This window comes from Ursus arctos, unplaced genomic scaffold (genome assembly GCF_023065955.2).
Source record: "Ursus arctos isolate Adak ecotype North America unplaced genomic scaffold, UrsArc2.0 scaffold_26, whole genome shotgun sequence".
In the NCBI taxonomy this organism is placed as follows: domain Eukaryota; kingdom Metazoa; phylum Chordata; class Mammalia; order Carnivora; family Ursidae; genus Ursus; species Ursus arctos.
This window is the reverse complement of record NW_026622941.1, coordinates 33808823-33835939: the sequence shown is the minus strand read 5'-3', so window position 1 is coordinate 33835939 and position 27117 is coordinate 33808823. Positions and strand designations below refer to the sequence as shown.

The window sequence follows — 27117 nt, the reverse complement described above, 5'->3', positions numbered from 1 at the left end:
GCTTTACCTTGTTGTAAACACTGAAAACTGAAGAAACTTAACATTTTAAAAATCCGGATTTCTAACTTCTTTTGAAGCACGCCACCATGTGCTTACATTCCCAAATAGCAAACATCAGCTTTGCACCAAGTAGCAGCTGCTCCAATCTGCCCCTCAGCATTTGTTTACATTCCACTGTAAGGTACAGGAGTTATTTCCACAAACAAAGAGGGGCATTACTACCACAGATACATGAATACGTTAACTGCTTTCCTGTGTTACAAGTACTTTATGCTTAGTAACTGTATTTGTGTATACATAAATAACAAAATAAGGTAATTTGCGCCGATCTTGTAAATGCTTTTACATCCTGAGCCTCTTCATAAACCAATCCTTCCAACTTCTTTAAATGAAACCTGGTAGTTGAACACAAATACGTCCCCTAAAACTCGTGAGTACTAAGCACGCACTGATGACTGCCTCCAGGTCCTGATGTATATGACACATAGGATTATGTTCTAAATCCCCCATCCTCTAAGAAAAGGGAAAAAGAGCCCAACAAACTCTTTGTTTAAGTCTATGCTATTCCATTATAACCCCACATTGCCCATATCACCAACCTTCTGACAACTTTCCCAAATTTCCTACACCCAAGGATACAGTCTGCACTGTTACACATCCTACCCACATCATGGGTGACTCAAAATTTGTGTGGATCATCTGTGCAATGGCATAGCAAGTCCTCAACTACCTCCCACCTCTTCACACTTAAATCCTAAACCTTGCCACTTATTACCCAGAAGTGCTCTTCTTCAGAATCCAATACTGCATTCTTAGGAAAATGTCTTATCCTTCAGTTTTCTCACTCCTGCAATAATTTCACCTCATAGATACTTGTAAGCCTCCTATATTTTCTAGCAAGCCACGAACCCTGTGCTAGCCTCACTTACTGCCTTTCCAGCCCCAATAACAGTATGTGAAGCACTGTGAATACCAACAACTTCCCATCCTGGCAATTCTGATACATCGTCTTAGCCAACCCCAAACCTGAATTAATTTCAAAATCTTTGATTTCTTCACCATTATAGTTGATTGTCACAAGCCTACAGACACCGTGCTTTCAAATCTACTAGTAATATTTTTACTTATCATTAGTGAGCTTAATCTCCCATTCACCTCAGCACCCATTCCAATATCTGGATAATCCTCCCAAAGTCCTCTAACCTAGCACCAAAACTTTCCTTCTCAATGAGTTACCTCACGTCCTAAAAAACACAGCAGTCCTCAGGCATGAACTACAAATGCCGGCCCAAATCCCTTTTCCCCTAGTTTGCCTTCATCTGCCCCATCCCTAATTTCATCCTTCCTTTCCCAGTATATGATTTTTCCCTCTGTTAGAAGTTAGCCCCTCAAATCAATGATCTTTATCCTGGTCCTCATTTACCTTATCTTCATCAGTTTTCCCCTTTCTGCCTTGTACCTTCAACCTATAAATATGCTCAAGTCACTGATCACCTTAAAAAAAAAAAAAAAAAAGGTTTTAGATGATCTTCCATTAGCCAATGTCCTCGACCTTCACCTCATGGATACCTGTATGTCTCCTGTATTTTCAACATATGGCATTTCCTACTTTCCATCTCAGTATTTCAAAAACATACCCATTCAGGTTGAATTTAACTCACATCTCATCCATCCTGACACAGCCAAACCCAAGAGATATTTTAATCTTTATATTACTGGAGTACTCAGTTGCATCAGACATTGGTGGCCCCAAATACTGTTTAAAAAGTTTTATTTTCCATCACTTTCATAAAGGCCAAGGGTTCTGACCTTAGTTCACTGCTCTTGTCTAACTACAGCCTCTCCTTGGACAATCTGAATTTTGAATGCAGCTCCTCCCTTGAAACCATTCTTCCTATATGCCAACCTCAGATAATGGTATTATTATACACACAGTAAACAAAACCAAAAATCCAGATGGTTCTCTCATCTTTATTCCCACATCCAACAACCATATCTTGCTGATTTTTCGCTTCCTAAGCATTTATCAAATTTAACCCTTTTTCTCCATTCCAACCTCCCTTCTCTAATTCAGGTATTCATGATTTCTTGTTCTATCTCCAATGTTACCTTTAAAAAATCATCTTCTAGGAGCGCCTGGGTGGCTCAGTCGACTAACATCCCACTCTTGATTTAGGCTCAGGTAATGATCTTAGGGTCACGAGATCAAGCCCCGTGTCATATTGTGCTCTATGCTCCTCAGGGAGTCTGCACGGGATTCTCTCTCTCCTCTCCTTCTGCCCCTCCCCTTGCTCTCTCACTCTCTCAAAAAATAAATGAAAAAGTCTTTAAAAAATCATCCTCTACACTGAAGACAAAGGAAACTACATTCTAATTGGGTTAGCCTGTCTACCAGATTAAAATTTTTCAGGCGCTCCCCATTGCTAACAGAATAAAACTATATTTTTAAAACTATTTATTCAGACTTCTTAGTTATAATTTAATTCACAAGTTCCTAGGACACATATACGCATCCGTTACTATCTCTACACATCATGCTTTATACAGCTTTGCTCGTGCTCCTCCTTTTGCAGGAATATGTTCCCCATTACCCTTCTTCTTCTTTTTTTTTTTTTTAAAGATTTTATTTATTTATTCGACAGAGATAGAGACAGCCAGCGAGAGAAGGAACACAAGCAGGGGGAGTGGGAGAGGAAGAAGCAGGCTCCCAGTGTTGGAGCCCAATGCGGGGCTCCATCCCAGAACCCTGGGATCACGCCCTGAGCTGAAGGCAGACGCTTAAACACTGAGCCACCCAGGCGCCCCCCATTACCCTTCTTCTGGCCAACTCTTATTTTTTCTTCCAGTTTTGTTCATGTTCACTGCTTCTACAGGAAATCTTCAATAAAACCTCCCAGAACGGAGTAGATGCTTCTCAGTCTTCCTACAGCATTTTATGCAACTTGAGCATGTATCATATTAGGCTTTCTTCTTGTCTGTCTACTTCACTCACTAGACTCTAAACTAGTGATATAAACACAGTAGCCTACACAAAGTAAACACTCAATAAACATTTGTACCACTGAACTAATAAACCAAAGACGTTTTACAGTGTTTTTCTCTGTCAAACAATGTATCAACTAAGAAGATAAAATCACTATAGTAAAATCGAAAATTAAACCTCTGCTTTAGGGGCGCTTGGGTGACTCAGTCAGTTAAGCGACTGCCTGCGGCTCGGATTGTGGTCCTGGCGTCCTGGGATCAAGCCCCACATCCGGCTCCCTGCGGGGGGTCTGCTTCTCCCTCTGCCCCTTCTCCTGCTCATGCTCTCTCTAGCTCTCTCTTGTGCTCTCTCTCGCATACATGAATAAAATCTTTAAAATAAAAAAATAAACCTTTGCTTTAAAAAAATAGGTATGGGGCACCTGGGTGGCACAGCGGTTGAGCGTCTGCCTTCGGCTCAGGGCGTGATCCCGGCGTTATGGGATCGAGCCCCACTCAGGCTCCTCTGCTATAAGCCTGCTTCTTCCTCTCCCACTCCCCCTGCTTGTGTTCCCTCTCTCGCTGGCTGTCTCTATCTCTGTCGAATAAATAAATAAAATCTTTAAAAAAATAAACAAATAAAATTAAAAAATAAAAAAATAGGTATAAAAATACTAAACTACTTATTCAAAATTTTCCGTATGTGAACACAGACCAAAAAAAAACCTCAGCATTTAAAAATAAAGTATGCTGGCCATGTGGTGACACTCTTATTCTATATTTCTAAATACTATTTAATACTTTACATCAGTTCCATCCTAAAGTTTATTCTAAGCCCTCATAACTACGGGGGGGGGGGAATGACTGTTAAAAACCACCTCATTCGATCTAAATTAATAACCCTTGGTAAAGTATGACATATTCCTTGAATACAAAATGAAGTGGATCCTAATATATTCTGAATTTTATCTAAAAGTGTGTTGTGAACAACGAGATAATAAGATCACTGTATATTACAGAACCAAGATGAACAGATGTTGATACACATGAAATGTGGATAAATTATCAGGTACATGGCTCTATTAAAGAAAAAAGTGATAACTTTCAGAGGGAGGGTGGGAGGAGATAGAAAACAATACATTCGGGACACCTGGGTGGCTCAGTCGGTTAAGCATCTGCCTTCAGCTTAGGTCATGATCCCAGCCAGGGTCCTGGTATCGAGTCCCATATTGGACTCCTTGCTCAGCAGGGAGCCTGCTTCTCCCTCTCCCTGCCGCTCCCCCTACTTGTGCTCTCTCTCTCTGACAAATAAATAAAATCTTAAAAAAAAAAAAAAAAGAAAACAATCTATTCATTTTTCCCCTGCTGTTATTTAATCCAGATGCTTCCAATGACTCCACACTCCATGATGACCACTCCACATTTATGGAGTGACATGAACCACTAATATATATATGTTGGATTTATAAAGTTCATAAGGTGCTACAGTATTAAACACATAACACAGAAAGTGAAAAAGATTAGATAAGTTATAAACTGAAAGTTCCACAGCTAGTAATGGACCTGTGGAAGATGGTATGAAGCCAGGTGGCCCAGTAGCAGCCAGTGATGGCAATCTGCAAAAGTAAAGTGCGGGACAGAGCAAGAAGGAAGACCCAACGGGTCAGAAGACTACATAAAGAATGTGGGCAAAAATATTGAAGATAACTGGTTTCAAGTCTGGGATCGGATTTTACCCTACAGACAAGTTAATAAGTGAGACTGTCGCTGTTTCATGGATACCAGTAGAAGACGCGAGACTACTGAGACAAAGGATTTTATTATTCTCAGCACAGCAAGCAATACAGCATTGGCTTGTATGCACAGCCTGGTTCCAAGTTCCACAGAAACGATGTGATGTAGCCAAGATCGATCACGTGTAGTGGGTCTGGTTCACAACTTAAGGAACACTTGGGGAAGCCACTATTTTTACACCAAGCAATAAGCAAGCCTGCTCTTTGACACAGAGGAAGAACTACCTTATCTTTCAAGAATGCTCACTACAAACTCAATTCTGAGAAATAGCATCGATAAAAAGTGGTCAGGGCCTTGCATTCTTGGCATATCTTGGCAAGATGTGTAGGAGTGCAAGAGACCCATGTAGGGCTGTCTCTTCCAACAACTGGAAGCCAGGTTTTTCGCTGATGGAAAGAGGGGGAGAAATATGGTACGGAAAAGAGGGAAGGATACTACCACAAACTCATGGTCTTCAATGGAAAGAGGGGGCAAAATATGGTATGGAAAAGAAAGAAGTATACTGCCACAAACTCATGGTCTTCAATATATGTAAATAATGTGTAAAAATAAACACAGATGTAAAGGAGTGTGTGTGTGTGTGTGTGTGTGTGTGCATGCACGCACAATAGTGTACAGATCTTGGACTTTCCACTAATGAGAACATGTGCTCTTGGAGAAATAGCTTAGACTTTAGGCCTAAGGCAGAGAAAACATAAAATAACCTGGAAAACCCTACATCGGAAGGTAAGGAAGTGATCCAAGAATGATATGGACAAGTCATAACAAAACAACACTGACTTAGCAATGGATTCTTAGATATGACACCAAAACATTAGCAACAGAAGGAAAAAAAAAGGAGAAATTGGACTTCATTAAAATTAAAATTTTGAACACTGAAGGACATTATCAAAAGAACAGAATATGTGCAAGCCATATACCTGATAAGGATTTAATATCCAGAATATATAAAGAACTCTTCTAAAACTCTACAACAAAAAACAAACAACCTAATTTTCACATGGACCAAAAAATGAGTAGGTAATTCTTCAAAGATATACAAATGACCAATAAGCACATGAAATGTTGCTCATCACTAACCGTTAGAGAAATGTAAATCAAAACCATAATGAGATACCACTTCGCACTTACCAAGATGGCAATAATAATAGTAACAGAAAGGATAAGACTAATATAAGGTCATGTGTCAATTATACCTCAAAAAAAAAAAAAAAAAAGAATCCACATAAAGCCTCTGAAAACAATGAAAACAATAAAAAAGGTAAGGACAATATATTGATTATACCTTAAAAAAAAAATCCACACAAAGCCTCCAGAAAAGCCTCTAATGTTATAAAACATACCCATATAAATACGATTTATCAAAGTACAATAAATGAATTGCCACAAATCAACAACCGCTCCAGAGTGGCACAATGTGATTTTACACCTATCACGTGGGATAAATAAATTAATGGTGGAAAAGATCATAGGAAATGCTGGAATTGTTAATATGTACAGGGCTCCACTGAAAATCTTCATAAAACTATTAAAATACAGGGAGTATTTATTTAAATGAAAAAGAGAGACTGCATGCACTGAATTTCAGAAGCAGTATTCATTTTCATACACACATAATAGATTTAGCTAAAATTAGCTCATGTTCCTATTTTTTAAAAGTCTTAAAGGAATATCAGTTTCAACAGGATTTCCTTGAGCTGCAGTTCAGCACTGAGGTTCCAAGAAGCCTGAGTTTCTAGGGAAGACCCTTCCCCTCCATTACTCACCCAAGCATCTTCCCAAATTCTCTACCTGCCCTCCCTTCACCTCAGGTCTTAACGAGGAAACATAAAAGCTGTGCCACACCAGCCCTCCAGCTGCTCTCTGCTGCCTCTTACTTCTGCTCTACGTATTCTTTTTTTTTTTTTTTTTAAATATTTTTTTTTTTTTTTAAGATTTTATTTATTTATTCGACAGAGAGAGACAGCCAGCGAGAGAGGGAACACAAGCAGGGGGAGTGGGAGAGGAAGAAGCAGGCTCATAGCGGAAGAGCCTGATGTGGGACTCGATCCCATAACGCCAGGATCACGCCCTGAGCCGAAGGCAGACGATTAACCGCTGTGCCACCCAGGCGCCCCTGCTCTACGTATTCTATGCCAGCTGATGTCATCACTCCCGAAGTAAGAGTCATCCCCTCCTGCCTGTAAAACTTTCTGCCAGGCACAAGCACCCAAAGCCCAATTCAAAGATCACTTTTATACCATTGATTCCTCCAAATTTCTCTCCAGACCTGACCTCTATGCAATTTTATTCCCACTCTGCCAGACTCCGGCAACTCAGATGTCCACTAGCACCTGTGCTTCAGCCAAAATGGTCTCACCACACACATACTACGTACTTGCTTGCTACATTCCAACCACTTAACTAGTGTTCCTCTAGCTCAATCCATCTCTTCCGACAGAAATGCCAACTAGCCTCCAGAGTTCAACTCGAAAGATCCCTCCCACTCATGATGATTCCTTCATCATCTTACTTACCATCATTCTGAATTCCTTCAGTGTCAGAACTTAGCCCAGTTAGTACATCCCACTCCATTCTGCTTTGTATTAGTTATTTCTGAGTATTTCTTCTTTCCCTGATCTGACCACTGGTCAAGAACATACCCTCCTTCTGACAGCTCTTACTCACTTTCATTCTCACAACACCATGTAGTAGTTTAAAAAATACACAGTGAGTAAATGAATCAATCATTTCATTACACTGACAGTGCCTATGAACATTTTAGGCCATAACTTGTTATAGCTATATTATATTTACAAAATAACTAGAACCCGAAATGACTGTAATCTAGGTTTTAATTTTTAAAAGCACTTACAGAATGCCCCCGCGTACACATACACGCACAATAATAAAAGGAATATAATAAGTGATGGTGAGTATGTGAAGAAACTGGGAATCTTGTACACTGGTGAGAATGCAAAATGGTACAGCCACTACAGAAAACAGTTTGGTGGTTCCTCAAAAAGCTAAACACAGAATTAACATATGACCCAGCATTTCTACTCCTAGGTATGCACCCATAAGAAATGAAAACAGGGACTCAAAATATACTTATTTGTCAGTGTCACTGCAGCATTATTTATGATGGCCAAATGGTAGAAACAATCCAAATATCCCAAGAAAAGATAAATGGATAAACAAAATGTGGTAAATGCATAAAATGGAATATTATTCACCAATAAAAAGGAATGATGTTCTGTTATGCCATGATGTTGAAAACATCATGCTAAGTGAAAGAAGCCAAACACAAAAGGACAAATATAGTATGATCCTACTTACATGAATACCAAGAATAGGCAAATTCTTACAGACAAAAGTAGAATGGTGGTTGCCCTGGGCTGGGAGTAAGGAGGCAGGAGGAATTATTGCTTAACAGGCATAGTTTTTGTTCAGGATGATGAAAAACAGTCTTGAAAATAGCGTTTTTTAGTGTAACCATCTTTCCCAACATTGTGAATGTAATTAATGCTAGTGAATTGTGCACTTAAAAATAGTTAAAATGGCATATTTTATGCTATACGTATGCCACTACAACGAAGTATTTTTTGAAAAAACACAGAAGCTAACTTGAAGGGATTCTCCCTGACCAAATTTCAGTATCATAATAATGATAACAGATTATAACACATTGAAAATAGGAATCCACGAGTCCATACTAAACAAAGTTTTGTTTGTTTTTTTTAAAGATTTTATTCATTTATTTGTCAGAGAGACAGAGCGGGCACAAGCAGGAGGAGCGGCAGACAGAGGGAGAAGCAGGCTCCCCACTGAGCAAGAAGCCCGATGTGGAACTCTATCCTAGGACCCCAGGCGGGATCATGACCTGAGCTGAAGGCAGATGCTTAACCGATTGAGCCACCCAGGTGTCCCCTGTTTGTTTTTTCTAAAAGGGGGGTGGTGGAGAGGAGAAAGCTCTTTCTCACAATGGATAACAGGTAACAGTATGCGTAATAAACACAGCAAGAACAGTTTAATTACAAAATCACCATTACAAACAATTTTATTAATAATTCAGGTAAGAAACACCAATGAATGCTGGAACTAGTGGGTGAAAATGGGATGAAGAATGGCATACTTGCATAGTTTCGAAGAATTTCCCCAACAATACACTAATGGAGGCCAACTTCACAGTGAAGAAATTTTGCAGGCCCCATCTTAATCAAGTGATAAAAGTCAACACCACCAATAAAGAGAACAAATCAACAACATATGCAACCTAACAGGATGCAATAAAAAGAATACAGCATCATTTCAGGGATTGTCCTGGCAAAAATGCATAACTGAAATCTAATCGTGAACATCAGACAAGCCTAAACTGAGAAAGTCTACAAAATGTCTGCCCTGTGTTCATCTTGCCCCAGTGAACCATAAAAATCAAGGAATAGACTGAAGAACTGTTCCAGATTAAAGAAGTCTACAAAAACATGACCTATGAACTCAGATTAGATCTTTTTGCTACAAAACACATTATCAGGGCATTATAGGAGACATTACTGGGGTTTCTGGTGAAAAGACTGTAGCAGTTCTTTATTCTCACAATTTTTCTATAAATTTAAGAACTGTATCAAATAAAATGTTTTAAATAGTCTAATATTTTCTTTCCACAATATGTAGAATTATCATGTACACCCCAAAAAAACAAAAACTCTATTGGCATGATTTTCCGAAATACTCAAAACCTTATTCTCTTATGAATACACACAAGTACTCTCTGCATGGTTTACAATGCAGTGATTTTTTTCCCTCTAAAACAGTTATTTTCTACTCACAGAATCTTCAAAGAGACCACCTAATAGGGAACAACCTACAGACAGCCAGAAAGATGTTAGCCTGGAAAAGCATTAGCTTCTGTGAAGCCTAATACCTGAAATGTCACTGAGGATATTCAGACATCACGTGAAGATGTGGAAGAAGTCCTTTCTGTTTTTATCTGTTTACTATCTACAATTCATACTAAAATGTAGGTTAATGAGAGCAGAACCTTTTATCCCCAAAGGTTAGAAGAATACCTAACATATACCAGTTACCCAATAAATATTTATCAAATGAATGAATATACCATATATATATATACCAAAAAATTTCCCATATATATACCAAAAAATTTCAAACAACAGAGTACGAGTACAGGCAACACTGTCTTCTCACAGAATAACTAGAATATACCATGTTGGAATCAGTATAAAATTGCTATCTATCAGGGGTGCCTGGGTGGTTCAGTTGGTTGAGTGTCTGACTCTTGATCTCAGGGTCATGAGTTCAAGCCCCACAGTGGGCTCCACGCTGGGCATGGAGCCTACTTAAACAAAATTAAAAAATAAAAAATTGCTAGGGGCGCCTGAATAGCTCAGTTGGTTAAGCATCTTCTTTTGGCTCAGGTCACGATCCCAGAGTCCTAGGATCGAGCCCCACGTCAGGCGCCCCGCATCAGGCGCCCCATGTCAGGCTCCCTGCTCAGCGGGGAGCCTGCTTTTCCCTCTTCCTCTGCTGCTTCCCCTGCTTGTGCACACCCGAAATAAAATAAATTAAAAATTAAATATTAAAAAATTAAAAATTGCTATCTATAAGAATCTACAGTTGAGCAATTCTTAAAAGAAATTTCAAAACTCTACTTATACTCACAAATAAGAAAGAAAAATAAATTTCCAAATTAAAATGTTAGATTTTTTCCAAAAATTGAAACATAAGTGTTACAAGCCTTTTACAAGACAAACTGAAAACATCTATTAAAATGTAAAATATGTCCTGTGACCCAGAAATTACACTTTAGGCAATCTAGCTCATAGAAACTAAAGTACTGTTTCATAATGACATCATATACTCAGATTTATTATGACACTGGTTTGTACTTGAAACAGAGTAAATATTCATCAATAAGTGAACAGCTAAATTATTTGGTAAATCCACATGATGGAACGTAACTTAGCCATTAAAAAGATTCAAATAAAAGTTAAAACAAATAACCTGTAGGGATTTCCACAAGCCACTGACTGAGAAAAGCAACTTACAGAAGAGTATGTATAATATGATCTCATTAACAATAAATACACCAAATGTTTATGAATATAGAGAAAAATATAGAACACACACACAGCTGTTAACATGACTGTGGGAGACGGGGAGTCCCATATATGATTTTATTTCATTTATGTAAAATTATATACATACATGGGAAAATAATAAAGTGCTAAAAAAGATAGGAAGGGAGAATAAAGATAGGAATGAACTATTATTTTAAAAACAAATCAATTAAAATCAACCTGAGAACTGTTTCTTTGGTGTGCATATGAACCATTACCTAATCTAATCAAGAGTTTTTCTTACACTTCTGCTTGTCATATTTAGATCTTTATTATACCAGATATTTTGATACACCAGGCTTCTGATTTCAGTTTTTTCCCCCCCTCAAATGGATGGCCATTTGTCCCAACTCTATTTACTGAGAAGTTCATTCTTTCCGCATTTCATTTGTAGTGCCACTGTTGCTATATCGCAAACTCTTGGGTATATCTAGGTTTGTTTCTAGACTGCCTATCCTGTTTCATTGCTTACATTACTATAGCTTGATAAGTTTTTGTAGATACTATATTGAGTCTTCGCACCTTTTTCAAGGCTACTTTTGCCATTTGGCCCTTTACTCCTTCACAGTAATTTTAGAAACAGCTTGCCAACTTCCATGGAGAAAAATCCTAGACTTTAGACTGGAACCCAACTGAATGAACACCTGAGTTTGAGAACTTGTATCTTCATGATACTGTCTCTTCCCAGCCAAGGATGTCACATATATGTTGCTCCTTTTACTAAGGTCTTTTTAAATGTCCCTTAGAAATGACTTGCAATTTCATCCACATAGGTCTCACACACTTTTGTTAGATTTATTCCCATTACTCCGTATAGTTTTTATGTTATAGAAAATATTTTTAAATTACATTTTCTAACTTATTCTAACAGCTGATTTCATTATACTAAGCTTTGCTAATTTCCTAACAGTTCTAATATAGACTCTCTTGGATTTTCTACATAATTAATCATCTGTAAACAGCTTTCTTTCATTCTAACCCTTACGACTTTATTTTTGTCTTTCTGTAGAGGCTGAGACTTACATTACCACGATGAATAGAAGCAGTGATAACAGTTATCTTTGCTTCATTCTGATTTTAAAGCAAATGCTTCTAACTCTACCATTCAGTACAGCAAATCCCCATTTATCAGATAAAGGAAATTCTCTTCTATTCCTAGCTGTCTAAAACTTACTGTTATGTTTAACACAGTAATTACATTTTATTAAAGTATTTTTCAGCATCTATTTTCTCTATTACTTCTTTTGGGAAAGGCAGTCCTCCATAAGCAGGTCCCCGCACATCCCTGTTGTGTACTCCAAATTGTAAGACATTGCCATCTGATGTTGAGCAGTTTCTGTAGCTGGTCATACGGAAAATTCAATAGGTAAAGGTGCCCACAGCATAACTACTGTGTGACTGCTCACTCTCAATGAAAGGAGGACTGGCTTGCTTGCTTCCTGCTTACTACATAAAGTAGCAAGCTCTTGACCCCATGTTCCTCAGCTACAGTGCACCCCACTGTCTGCACAGCCACCATCTCTAGCCATCACATCACCTGGACTTGGGGGCAGGGAACCAGCACTACCAGTTGATGCCCCTAATGACTGAGGTGCAGTGAGTAATAAACTGCCTTGCTCTGATCCACTGAATCCTGTCGTCTACTTCTGGCACCTCAAGAGTTATAGCAGTTGACTACTTCCCCTCGTCTATAGGTTATTCTCTGACAGTTTTAAGAGATCTTTTTTATTTTTTTTTAAAGATTTATTTATTTTTTGAGGGGGAGAGAGAGGGGCAGAGGGAGAAAGAAAGAATTCCAAGCAGACTCCCTACCGAGTACGGAGCCAGATCTCTCCATGAGGCTCAATCCCACCACCCTGAGATCATGACTCCGAGATCATGACCTGAGCCAAAATCAAGAGTCGGATGCTTAACCAACTGAGCCACCAGGTGCCCCCATAGGAAGTCTTTAAAAAGCTCCTTTTATAAATTCTACCACTTCCTTTGTGAAGCCATTAAAAAAAATCAAAGAAACCTGAGGGGTGCCTGGGTGGCTCAGGTCATGATCCCAAGGTTCTGGGATCAAGCCCTGCATCTGGCTCCCTGCTCAACAGGGAGTCTGCTTCTCCCCCTCCCCCTGCCCCCCGACTTGTTTTCTCTCTCTCTAATAAATAAATAACCTAAAAAATAAAAATAAAACAAACTTGATTAAATCTGTCCATCTTTTTTTTTCCTAACTAGTCTATCAAATGCCTCTGTAAGTAACCAAGCTAACAATGATTGACGTTCCTCCAAAATATGTTAAGAGACACTCTGTAATGACTCAAATATTCTAGAGGGGAAAAAAAGCCTTAACCTTCTAATTAAGCAGATACCTTATAATCCATATTACACATTAGGAATAATTTAATAATTACTTTGATGAGAATATACCAATAGTTCAAACATTTTTATTATCAGTTTTCAAAATGCCAATAGATACAGAATGCTATTAATGCTGTTATACTACAGTCACAAAAATGTTTGTTGCTCTCAAAATTATAAATCCTAATAAAAATATTTCATCTATGAGCCTTGAGATTAGATTTCAACAGCAGACATCTCAATGAATCAATTATCAAAGTAACTATGGTACTATGTTCTTCATTTTACCTGTACTCAGGCTGTCGACTTGCAGAATGATCATCTCTTGTCCACCTATAGCCAGATTCATCCTGTAAAATAAAAAAGTTATTTAGATATTTGTTTACATTATTTTGGTCAAGTAGGATATATCTAACAGTACTACTGGAAACGTCTCTAAGACCAAAATAATATGAGCACAAAAACACCTTTCTAAATTTCTCTGAGCTTCAAAGGCATTTAAAGGGGGAAAAAAGATGCAGCAAGTCATCCATTTCAACAAGTAATTTAGTACACCGAGAACCTGTGGCACCATTCAGCTCTATGAAAATGCTTAAGGTATTTCTTTGGTAGGCCCTAACAGCCTTATTCCCAAAAACATGCAACATCACAACAGCTAAGGACCATTACAAGAACAAAGGTTCAATTTAAATTTAATCAAGCACACATTTCTCGACCTTTCATTTTATTTTCCTTCTGTCAAGCTCTCTCACCAATTTTCAAATTCAAGCCCAATGAAGAATTTACTTTCCCACTTTTCTTGCTCAAGTTTTCCTTTCTCATCTTGATTCTCATTAAAATCTATAAATTGGAAACAATAAGAAGCTATCACCTACTGATAAGCTATATTAGAGCAAGATGTGGCGCTAAGTTTAAAATAAAAAAAAGCATATTTTGTCCTCTAAAAGATACATTTCAGGGGCACCTGGGTGGCTCAGTCATTAAGTGTTTGCCTTTGGCTCAGGGTGTGATCCTGGAGTCCTGGGATCAAGTCCCACATCAGGCTCCTCCGCTGGGAGCCTGCTTCTTCCTCTCCCCCTCCCCCTGCCTGTGTTCCCTCTCTCACTGGCTGTCTCTCTCTCTCTCTGTCAAATAAATAAAATCTTTAAAAAAAAATAAAAAATAAAAGATACACTTCAAAAGGTACATAAGAAAAATAGCAATTCACGCCCAATTACTTTAAAATTACATATAGAACAATATAACATTAATTATTTACGATCAGAAATACTAATTCAGCTAAGATATATACTATCTTCATCTTCCTCTTTAGCATCATATACTCTAACAAAAGAGTAATGTATTCATCATTTTCCTTCCCAACAGTAAATGTTAACAAACAAAAGAAAAAACTCAACAGCTATAAGATATTAGATCAAATAAATAGTTTACTTTATATAACTAAACTCAAGATAAATTACTGTCACAAGAGTCTTAAGGATCTCAAATGGACTTATTTTTGTTTGAAGAGAATATAAAGAGAAAATGTTGTATAAAGTATGAATAAAGACAATTTTAACAAAAAACTAATGTTGAGGCACTATTCTGCTACAAGGTTTTAGGGAAAAAAATTATATTTATGAGGATTCAAATACAAATTGGTCCAATGAATCCAAAATGCCCCATCTACATTAAATGGCGACATTTGGTTTTCTAAGAGGGATAACAACTTTACGTAAAGGCCAAATTTTTTTTCCCCTCAGACTACCTGGAATAATGGCTCTAAAGGCAAAATCCAGTATTTCTAGAATAGAGATAATGTATAATGTTTACTTTTCAACACCAAATCCCTTTTCCTAAAGGAACAGCATGACATTTAAAAACTGAACAAAACAAAAATCCATTCTATGAGAAGGAAGCTAGGTGCCCCAAACTTTAAAATGACAAGAAAACATTGAATAGTCTCACTACTACTTTAGAATTGTCACGGATCACCACGATGCAGTAGTAACAGAACTGGACTTCCATACATACCCAACCCTGGGTAAATTACCTTACCTCCATTTCTTTGAGGGTAAAGTATGGAAAGTAATTCCAACAGCCAATGTGAAGTCAAATTTTAATATAAACAATGTTTGAATATGTACTGTTAACTGCAATATTATACAGTAGGGAAGGGGAAAAGAAAAATGTAGGAAAACAGTCTAGCAGAGGAGTGATGTAAACACACAAGCTAAGTAAGTCAAAGGAATTGCATCAAGGAATAGTTGCAATCAAGTTCAATGACAGATTATTGCAACATTAAATACATACTTCTAGATAATTAAAGATGATCAAGAAAAACAAAATACAATAGCAATAATAATGGTAATAATAGAAGCTAACATTTAAAAAGTGCTTATTATATATAGGACAGGCAGTGTTTTGAGAGCTTTATAATGAGTTACTAAGTAGACTTTAATAAGTATAACAAAAATGAGACTGAAGCTCAACTGTATCCCAACCTCACCCAGAGCATCTCATCATGATGAAAATAATCAAAGTAATTATAAGTGGATACATCCAGTAAGAGGTGGTAACCACCTGTGTATCACTTAGTGAGTACCAAGGCAATGTAGATTATCTTTATCTGCTTCTGCAAATTCTTGCCAATTTAGGGGATAAAAACACAGGCTAGTTGGAATTAATGTCATTTAGATAGAGCTACCCAGAGTGGCTTACCCAATTTATCCCAAGATTCTCCACGACCAGTTCCCACTTGACAGCTCTAGCAGGCAACTCAACAGAGCATCAAGCGGGAAGTGTTTATTCAACTGCCTTCATGGCCAGTCACATAAATTTCAAAAATTACATGATTTTTAAACTTATAAAAAATAACAATTAGTACACGGGGGAAATTTACATACTCCTCTGTGAGGTGGACCACTTCTTCGATCATGAGAAAAACTGCGGCCCTCGTCATAGTCTCGGTAATCAACATGACTGTAATATCTATTGTAGTTTCCTTCACCAGGTCTGTCTAGCAGTGGTGGTTTCTTTGGCACAATATTAACTACTCTATGGTAGCCATCCTAAAACAGACAAAAAGAAATATATAAAAATCACTAATTTCTCTATTTGGTTTTGGAAAGGTTTTTAAAAAGTACAGGAGTTCTTATCCTTAATCAAATAGAGTAAATGTATAAACAAACAAAAATGCATTAATGAAATAACATGAATATAACTAATAGCAAGGTTTTCACATGGATTAAAGGAAATAAAATTGTTCAATGAAGAAAGCCAGGTGTTTAAAATAACAAGCAGCAATGCTAAAAAACAATCATAAATAAAAGAAAAAATACAAAGTTATTGTTTTAATAAAAAAGAAACTACAGAAAGAATGTTACAGTAGCTCTAATCCTAACTGCCTAAGAATTTTAGAAACAAAACCATTTAAGATAGCACACATCTTTAGTCTACTGTGTTTGAAGTATACTGTTTTGAAGAAATACAAAATCTTCACACATAAGGAACAGCAAACAGGGAGGTAATACTGAGCTAGAACCATCATCAAGAGGAAACATTCTGCTATTTCTCCAGAAGCACTGGAGAGAAGAGAGCCTCTGACTTCACAGGTCTGGAAGCAAAATAAAACCTGATATAAAATTTGAACTGATTTTCGAAGTAGTATGTTGTTAATGTTTTAAAGTTTTAACAACTAAATGGATTTTTTTTTTTTTGTGGGGGGGTTGAAAAAGATGGTTATCAACAGTAAGAACTAGAGAGCTACAGAACATGTATTTGTAAATGATCTGGGCTTGAGCATTCACGGTATGTCCTACCAATATCAGATGAAATATATGTGAAAGAAATTAGAAAGCTATCAAAGTATATAAGACATGATCAATTTAAGTTAACTGATTTGACAAAATAAAATAAAGCCCAACATTCAGGGCATTACTATACCATCTTTATGTGTTTCATTATCTGTACAATAGATTAATACTCATACCTACCTCAAGGAATTATTGTGAAGACTAAATGAAAAATAGATTGTAAAGCATTTAGTACAACGTGTAGGACAGACCAAGTGCTCAAAAACGTTTGCTGTTTGGATTACCTTTTCCAAGTCTAGGTGAAACACAATTCCTCAAAGTGTCTATTTCCTTAAATTACTTCTTAGCACTAATAACTACAACTATTCAATTATAAAATTACTGTGTTCTATTCAAATTTCCCAATGGGTAGGAAATTTGTTACTGTGCTGAGAAAAAATAAAATCAATAGTTATATCTATTTGAGAGATAAAAGGATCTACCTAATTTTTTCTTACGGGGATGTAAGGTGGTTTCCTTCTTTAGTATGAGAGATATTAAATTGTAACACATATTTTATATGTTTACATAAAATATAATAGACAAATGAACCCATTACTGTCTTGTAAAAACTGTCTTTCAATAGAGATTTCAATTAAATCTAAGCAAACATTGAGCTTCTAAAAAATTCAACATTAAACCACAATTAGCAACTTTATAATTTATTATCATTGTCTAAATCAAAATTTATTCATAAAATTAGAATCACTTATTTCTCCAATTCCAAGAAATCATAAAATTCCATTCTACAATATCTTTGTTTATTTGTATATATTTATTTGGAGGGACAGTGGGGTAAGTATGCATGTCTAAACATTTTTATGAATAGAGAAATTACAAAGCAACCTTTTCCTTTATTCGAAGTGATTTTAAGATTGTAAAATGCATATGGTAAAGCTTGAAAAGAATAAAACTCGAATCACATTTAGTCACAGATTTAACAAATTGTTTTTTCCAAATAATAAATGAAAACAATCATTCCAAAGTTGTTAATCACCGACAGAAAAAAACTCTTAATGACAGCTCTGTATCTAGCAATGAAGATCAAACTGACATTTCCTTTGTTTTGAAAGTGTTCAAATATAAGTACCTTATACCATCTCACCTCTATAGACATCTATTCTTAAAAGAAAACTCCCTATTTACATGAAAAGATTTAAGGAAATGAAGATGACTATAGGAGTCTGTGACAAAGCAAAACTATATTATCAGGAAGTTCCTATCTTACCCAGATATACCATTCAAGGATTTTTCTTTCCAATAAAATCCATGGTGGAAAGCAAAGATTTCAGAATTTTTTTCAAAAGCTTTGTTTATAAAGAAATTTCACACAATATTTTATATTACCTGCCATGCCAGACCTGATTGGAAACACCATCAGTGTTTGAATTCTCATACAAATTTACATTGAGCTATAAACATGTAATTTTCCTTCCTAAATGCTAACAGAAGGACACGAGCCTTCAGGTACTGATATGGTTGGAGGCTTCATTTTAGAAATACCTTGGAAAACAACAGCACCATTAATATATAAACCAGAAATAAAAATTATGACTTCTAAAGAATATCTTAAAAGATTTTTAAAGACAACAGGATCATTTTCAATTAACTTAAAAATGAACTCAATGGAATCAAAACACTTCTATTATTTAAAACGCAGATATTTCAAATATTGAGTTTGAACATAAAATTTGAATTCACCTCAGTGAAATCAATTGTCACTGCTTCTGTTTATTATGAAAAATATATACAGTATCCTATTAAGATTAGCCTCTATCAACTTAATACAACTGTTATGTATTTATACTACATATCAATTTTCCATGGCTGTTACTACAATTTCCAAAAATATGCATAAAATCTATCAGATCTGCTCCTCCCAAATGAGTAGTAATGTTATGACCAGTCAGACCAAAATAAAAAAGTATATTTAACTCATTAAAAAAAAATTTTAAGCCTACTTTACTTAATCATTGATCTATTCTGGCAGAATATAGAAAGCAAAAACTTGCATGTAAATTTAAATACCTATTTGAGAAGTTTTAGGTCAATGAAATTTACACTTTCTCATAGGTCACTATCTTGGGGGTGAAACAATTCCTACCATTAGGCCCTCTGAGTTTCTGAAATCAGGATTGTTCAGTTTGCTTGTGCTAATGGAAATCTCATCAGGTTAAGATACATATCAAATTAGTTTTGCGATTTTTAAATCTGAAATGGTGATGTTTTGTTACAAAACAAGCAATTATTTCTTAATTTGCTATAAATTCCAATTTAGTAGAACTACCTCCTATAAGAAATACTTTCATTTCACTAAGTAAAAGCACCAAGTTTTGTGTCATTCAATATTTAAATGTCAAATTTTCCACACTAATGTTTAGTCTCATTATTAACCGGGGGCAAATTATGAGGATTAGCACATTTCTTTAAAAACATTTCTTTTCCAATGCCATTAAAATATACTCGGCACAAATTCTAACACAAAAACATTTCATTTAAAGGAAAAATTTCAACATATAAGTGCCTCCTCTTAAGCATCCTTATCATTTAGAGACATACTGAAATATTTATTTGCACTTGAAATAAGGTATCCTGGATTTACTTCAAAATAATCTGGGAGAAAAGAAACTGGGGGAGACATAGACAAAACAAGATGGACCATGAGTTGATAATTGCCACTTGGATGATTCGTCCATGAGGAGTTTTGTTATTTTGCCTACTTTTATATCTTTAATTTTTGTCCTTATAATAAATCAAAAACTACTAAAACACACTAACCTACCAGCAAAGTAACAAAGTATGATAGTGCGTGTAAACAGTGCCATTACTCCCTGAAACAATCAACTTAATAAGAATGCAAGCTTCTTGGGCACAGAATTGGTCTTAATTCACTGCTCTATTCCCAGCACCTGGAACAGCATTTGGCACATAGTAGGCACTACATACATAACATACATTCTGCTTCGCTATATCAATTTTATGTTACTTTTGGCATCACATGGTTTTTATTAGAAAAGTACCACACAAACCACACATAACTAAAAAATTCTACTACACAGGCTGGTGGGCTTTTGCTTTCGAAAGCCTGAGCTTCCCTCACTCTGCTTCCTCATATTTTGTGACATGCATTTCTATAATAGCATTTATTCATTTAATTCACTCACTGAATTTTCAAAGAAATACTGGTGGTTTTGCATTTCAATGGCTTTGGGGAATAATGGATCAAATATCTGAAATTGGCACTGCCCCAGAAAATCAGGACATATTGTTACAGAATGTAGCCAAGAACTCATCATTCCTCTCTGGAAATGACAACAAAAAGAAAGTTCTTGCAATTCTGTCAGCCAAGAAGGTAAAAACACCTCCTAGGGCAGCTCTACACAAAGGAACATTACTAAATCAAAACTCAGCAGATGAACACTTCAGACTTTGTATTTCATGTGTGTAATTTTCACATTTAGAAAAAGCTGTAAAAAAGACACTGCACTCTTATAATATATATACCTACATAGTTAATGAAAAACATACTGTTGTCCAGCTTACTTTGAAATACATCAAAAAATTAGGTGGATTAAGTAGATGGATAAAGGACAGACAGATGGAAAAATATATGATTAAGTTTTCATAAAATGTAATAGTTGAATATAAGTAGTGAGTAAATGGGAACAAGAAGAAAAAAAGATATGCAGTAAAACTGCTTTTCTGTTTGAGAACAGAATCCAAATATACAAAACAGAGCATTACCTTCCTCTATGCAAGGCATTAATGATAGTGAGTGGTCACATTTTAAAGGATTAGCTAGTTTATATTTAGAAAAAAATTAATAATCTGCCTTTTCAAAACTAAGTTTTTATTGAAGCATAACATACATACAAAAAGTGTAAAACTCATAAATGACTCCTGGATTAATTTTCACAAGGTAATTACACTGTGTAACTACCACCCAGATCAAAAAACTGAACATCCCTAGTATGGCAAAAGCCTTCCTATGCTTTCTCCCAGTCACTACTCCTCTCTCCTAAAAGTAACCACTTTCCTGGTGAGTTTTGCCTACTCTGAAACTGTATATACTAGGTAGGAAATACAGGATATGCTCTTGTATTTGGCTTCTTCCTTTCAGTATGATGTTTGTGAGGTTCACACATGTTGCTGCTTTTGCAATGGTCCATTCATTCTAATTGCTGTGTAAATTGCACAATTAATTCATCTACTGTTACACATGTGGACTGTTGCCAGTTTGGAGCAGTTATGTATAATGCTGCTTGTGAGAATCTTGTACAAGTCAATATGATATACCAATATGGTTTTTAAAATAACATTAGATGATCTCTGCTTTGTAAGCAAATATTTTTAAACTTTAAAGAAATTATATTTTTATTAACTCTAAATTCAGGAATTATAACTTTACTGATTTATATTTCTAGTTCTAGTGTCATTTATCAAACAGTTTCTAACCCAAGCATTTAGCAGGTCCTTGAAATCAGTTGTGAATACAAAATTACTTTTTCCACACAAATGCAGCAACAAACAACACAATAACAATAGAAGTATCTGTGGCTTTGTCACTAACAGAAATCATAGATATTTTCATATCATGTTATAGCTGTTACAGTATCTCAAAATACCACTTATTCTCATTACTTTGAAAATACAGTAATAAAACCCCCACCATTAGCTCTTAATATTTAATGACCTACTAAAGTACACATCACTACATTACAAATATGTTTAATAGTTTGATAATTATATTCAAATATAAGCGGTCTCCTTTAATTCTGTGTATTTTACAATTTTAAAAACCCTACTCTGAAAAGGGATCAATAGGCTTCACCAGACTGTTAAAAGGATCCATGGCACCAAAAGGTTTAAGAAACTTTGATTTAACTAAAATTAGGTGTAATGTAGAAGGCAAAGGGATAATTTCCAAGAGCCATCAAAGGTGCATAATTGAGGGGAGGGGAAGGCTTTAAATTTCTAACCAAAATAAGGCCAAGTTCACCAATTAAAGTGAGTCTTGAGGAAGGGCATGTGGGAATACAGAAGGATTTATCAACTAAGTAAGGCTTATTGGGGGGATGAAGGGACCAATCTAATAGAATGAAAATCTTTTTCTTAAAAAGGAGAGGAATGAAGCTGTACAAGGTCTGGGCCGGTTCTGTGCTCTCAGGAGAAAGGGAATCTAGGCTCCTCCCTGTATAGGAGGAACCAAGTAGCCAGAGCATCTAGGAAAGTCAGATTTACCATTGGAGACTTAGAGACAGTACAGTACCTCTAGTATAACTTTAAATGCACTTGTGGTATAAAATGTATCTATCTGCTTCCTGCTGATGAAATTATTTTATAAAGAAGCCTGTTTCACATTTATACACACATAAGTGATATAAAAAGGAAAATGTGTGGGTTTGTATAGATTTTACTACAATATCCTCATCCACTGAGAAGTTCCATCACCTGTCATTTTACCTTAACTCCTGTCACCATCAGCAACTTCAGTGTTCACCTACAATCTGCATAAGTCACCTGATAAACTTTTACACAACACTGTTTAGATCCTAGCTGCAAAGATTAGGACTTAATTATCTGGATGGGGCCCAGACGTTGGTATTTAAGAGCTCTCTAGGTGAATTCAATGTACAGTGAGGACTGAAAGCCTCTAATCTAAATCACTGATCCAAAATCTAGCCTCTAAGTTTTCCTGATTTCGACTCCAATAACCTTCACCCACCTTCTATCCCTACCATCATCCACTGGACTTTAATCACCCAGAACTGTCCTCTCTTGGGAACTCTACACTTCAAAATACCAACTGCCTATCTTTCTATCACACTCTGGTCTTCAGCCTCACTGAGCCTTTCCTGTCCCTCAACCCCTCACTTCTTTCAATCCACTGTCCCTCTCACAGTCTTACCTCCTTTCTGAATCAGCCCATAATACATAATATATTACCTTGGTAATTCTCTGAATCAGAACCTTCAATATCCTTATCTTCCTGAGTCCACCACTCATCATGCAATCTTAAATCAACACAACAACTTGCTTTCTCCACTCCTAAACTGAGCTACTTAGGGAATAAAGCACACATTCCTGCAGACTGTTGCCCCTGTAATATTTACAGTGCACAAGCTCATTGCCCCTCAGCCACAGTCTTTTTAAACATCTCTGGTGAGAAGTTACCAACAACAGCTACTCCCAATTCAATGCTGGCCTCAAGTCACCCTCTACCTCCTGCACTTTCAAGGGATGATCTTGCTACCCCTTCAGAGAAAACAAAGGCTATTATCTATGAACTTTCTCAAATCCATTCTCACACAATGACCTAGAGATCTGAAGGGCCCTTATGTCTTTAGGACACTGATAAACTGATTATTCCCATCTTAAAACTCACTCCTCCCCAGCTTGTTTAAACCACTCACCCTGCCTAGCAGGAGCCAACAGCCTCCAGACAGGTCCCTCTGCCTCCAGTCCTAACTCTCTGAGCTAACTTCCACTGCAGTGTGTTCTATGATACAACACAACATGCATAAATAATGCAAAATGGTGTAATAAATGGTGTAATATAACTTTTTCCATGATTTGATCATGAATACTTCCCACTGTTGTCTGAAATTATATTTCTGTATATAAATCCCTGCCTACATTTTATGGCTTCTACAACATTCTCCTGAGTTCTACAAATGTTGTACCATTCAACACTGTTCTGAAGATTAAGAAGTGTATATATAAAACCCATCACTTACAGTACGTGGGAACTAGTTAAATATGTAATTATAGTAAGTTACCACTTAAAAGTCATCCCCTCTCTAAAAGTATCTTATTTTATAATTTGGAGTCATGTGTTACATTAAGGGGAAAAAAAAAAAACCTAATTAGAAAAGGGAAAAAAAAAGGCAATTCCCCAAAATTGAAAACAAACTAAAACATATCCAACTATATATCCAGTTGCTGGCATAACCACACAGAAAATTCTTTTAAGTATCCTTGAAATACAATTTCTTAATGGGATATATCCTTCGAAAGGGAGGGGGTCCTAAGAATTTTTTTCCTAAAGCCATCCCTTTTCCCACCCTTGCATGTTTATCTATATCACTTTGTTTTGTTTTCCTAGGTAAACTATAATTTTATCAAATTGAAAAGAATTTAATTCAAAGTTTAATTAGAAACACAGTCTATAAACAAAACCTGGAAAGAAATTACGTATAGTAATAATTAAGTCTACCCATTCTGAAATATGGTAAGGTCTTTTTCCATCTTTTAACTTTTTTTTTTTTTGGTTATCAAATGATCCTTTATTGAAATATTTTCCTTTGTAGTTCTTAACTAGCTGGGCATTCCACTGTACCACTACTGATGTCATCTGTGATGTCATGAGGATAGCGGCCATCAATACTGCAGCCCACAGATCGGGCAGTCCCAAGGATCTCCTTAATGGTTCCAGAGAATTCTCTGGCTAAAGATAAGTGATGCATCTGTCAGGCAATGTTGACAATCATCAAAAGTGGTATTTCCACTGTGCTTAATGTTTTTTTTCTTCTTTCGGTCTCTTGGCGGTTCCTTGAGAGCTTTGACAATCAGGGTAGAGGGAGAAAATACCACTTCAATCTGGGCCTGTCTGTTCTGAATGATCAGTTTCACCGTAATCCTCAGACTCTTCCAATCATCTGCTGCCTTGGCGAGGTCATCACCATCTCTATTGGAGAAAGACTCAGGAGACCAATCTTGGGGGCCAGGGCAGACATAGCACCGACTTCCCCATCAGTGCACCCCAGGTATGTGACTTTGATCTTGTTGGGTTTGGATTCTTGAACTTAGGCAGCATGGTGGAGGCAGCTGATGTCAGGATTAACCCGAATTCAGGACTACCAAAGCCAGGTGCACCTTTGCCACCTCTGAGCCAAAAACCAAAAAGCCCATCTTTTATCATTTTAGATCAACCCCAGCCTAAGCTGTAACCCAGGCCAAATGACAATGCTGAAAGTGGTATCACCCATCTAAATGGGTTGTAGGACTTACTCAGAATACAGAAGTAAACTATATTTGTGCCCTTTGATAGTGTATGATGAATCCATAATATATCCACATAGTATCACCACAACCCAAATCCCCCGGTGCTTAGAATGGCCTGTGGAAAAAGTTAAGATTGATAGCTTCTTGACCCTCCCCAAACTTTCCCTTGGGTATCTGCAGAGGAGTTTGGGGAAAGACTGCATATATTCACTCAATAAACACTGAACTCCTACTATGTGCCACATACTAGATGGTGCTGGGAATACAATAATAAGCAAAATAGCAATCTCCTTGAGAAAAGGCCTAATTAAAAATTTCCAATTTCCAAAGCAACAAAGAGACAAGTAGTAGGACAGTATACTAAAAGCTGCCTTCCTGCCCCTGATCTGCCCGTACTTCGTAACTGCAAACATTTTTAGGAATACAGAAAAACAGGTGACAGCCAATAGCAGGAGCAGGTGCTCAAATACTCCTTCATTACCTGATAGTCTACCTTTACAAAACCTCAAATTTTCTTCACAAATTCAATTCAGCATTAAAAATCCTCCATTTTAGAAATTTAAATAATATGAAATATAGATTGTCTACATAAATAAAATGTTGCCTTTTATTTTCCAACTTTAAATTTTAAAATATAAGCTCAGTCTGTCTATGTTTCAACCTAGACTGGTCAATTTTTGGCACTTACGGATTTTGTTAGGCCAAGCGTCGGTGTCCCAAATTCACTTAGATACTAGGTTTTGAGTTATTCTACATCAGTAGCAACTTACACTGGGGTGACTTCGAGGAGGTACTCGTTCTCTTGGAAGTCTTTCATAGTCATATCGTCCCTCAGACCACATTTCATCTCTTCTGTAAGCCACTGAACAAAAAGAAACCAAAGAATTATGGTTTTTATGTTATTAGGAAGCAACAGAAGATTTTTAAAAGAGTAAATAGTTACATTCCAACAAATACTTTCCAGATATACTTAAAAAAAATGTAAGTGACCAAAAGGAAAAAAGAATGATTAAGGCAATTCTTCTTCCAAACAATTCAGAAACGCTCTTTTTAAAAAAATGTAATAGAAAGCCCCACGTTCTGTTTCAAAGGCTATGTAAAGCTTCAAAGAGCTTATTCCTATCAATTGTGGTAAAAAGATCCATAAGACCACAAATATTTTTTCATTCTTCTAGCACAAATTACAAAAGATTCATTTTCATGGATAATTTACAATGCTGATCAGCAATACTGCTCCTATTTCCTGGTGGATGGTTTCTATAACACCAGTTTTTAGTTGTGCTACATTCCTAGAGCTTTATTTCTATGTGTTCAGTGAAATGGTTTTAACTGAAAAGTATTGAATAAACAATCCTATAAAGATACACTCAACAAACCCTGAAATAAATCACTCTTGATTTCGCTTTTAATGCTATAAATTTATTTTAATTCAAAGGCACTCTTGTAAAATTTTAAATGAAAATAAAAGTTCTGTCAGCATTTTTCATGTTTGGGATGCAGAGAGAGGCTCCCAACTTTGAGAGCTGAATGTTCTGGGTGGAGGGTTAATGTAGTGAATGATGGAGTCCAGATGAAAACAGTATGTGAACAGGCAAAAGACAAGGTAAGTAAGACAAACAAGAGATGGTGAGCAGAGGGTACAGGAAACAGCGTGAAGATAATTGATATGAAATGGCAACACAGTAGATCAGGGGTTGGCAAACTTCTTTTTATAAAGGACCAGACTAGTATTTTCAGCCTTGCAGGTCACAGGTTTCTGTCACAACTACTCAATTCTACTGTTATAATATGAAAGCAGCCATAAGCAATACATATAAATGTAGGGGTGTGGCCATGTTCCAAAAAACTTGTATTTACAAGAACAGGCAGGCAGTCCACAGGCAGCAGCTCAACAACCACCAGAGTAAATGAGAAACGGTTAACAGAACAAAACCAGGAGAAAGTGAAGCAGGTTCTGACCCAAGAACTATGAACCATCCTGATACACAGAAGGATAATCACAAGTGAGAAGTGAAAAATGGGACAAGTACTAACTCAGGACCTTTGTAGTACACAGAAAATAG

At 36.4% G+C, this 27117-nt stretch overlaps 1 protein-coding gene across 12 annotated transcripts in view; it reads right to left on the bottom strand.

Annotated features, from left to right (window-relative positions):
* PPHLN1 (periphilin 1) overlaps window positions 1–27117 on the bottom strand; it is a 139447-nt gene that overhangs the window by 102019 nt on the left and 10311 nt on the right. For 6 of the 12 annotated variants that reach the window (XM_026502079.4, XM_048216787.2, XM_026502078.4 and 3 more), the window contains 3 exons: window positions 25825–25916; window positions 16103–16267; window positions 13506–13567 (listed from right to left, as the gene is read on the bottom strand). In XM_026502079.4, coding sequence (XP_026357864.1) covers window positions 13506–13567; window positions 16103–16267; window positions 25825–25896 — 299 coding nt within the window. In that variant the 5' untranslated portion in view covers window positions 25897–25916. The remainder of the gene's footprint in view (window positions 1–13505; window positions 13568–16102; window positions 16268–25824; window positions 25917–27117) is intronic. The other 6 variants (XM_044385534.3, XM_044385535.3, XM_026502081.4 and 3 more) reach the window with 1 other exon arrangement.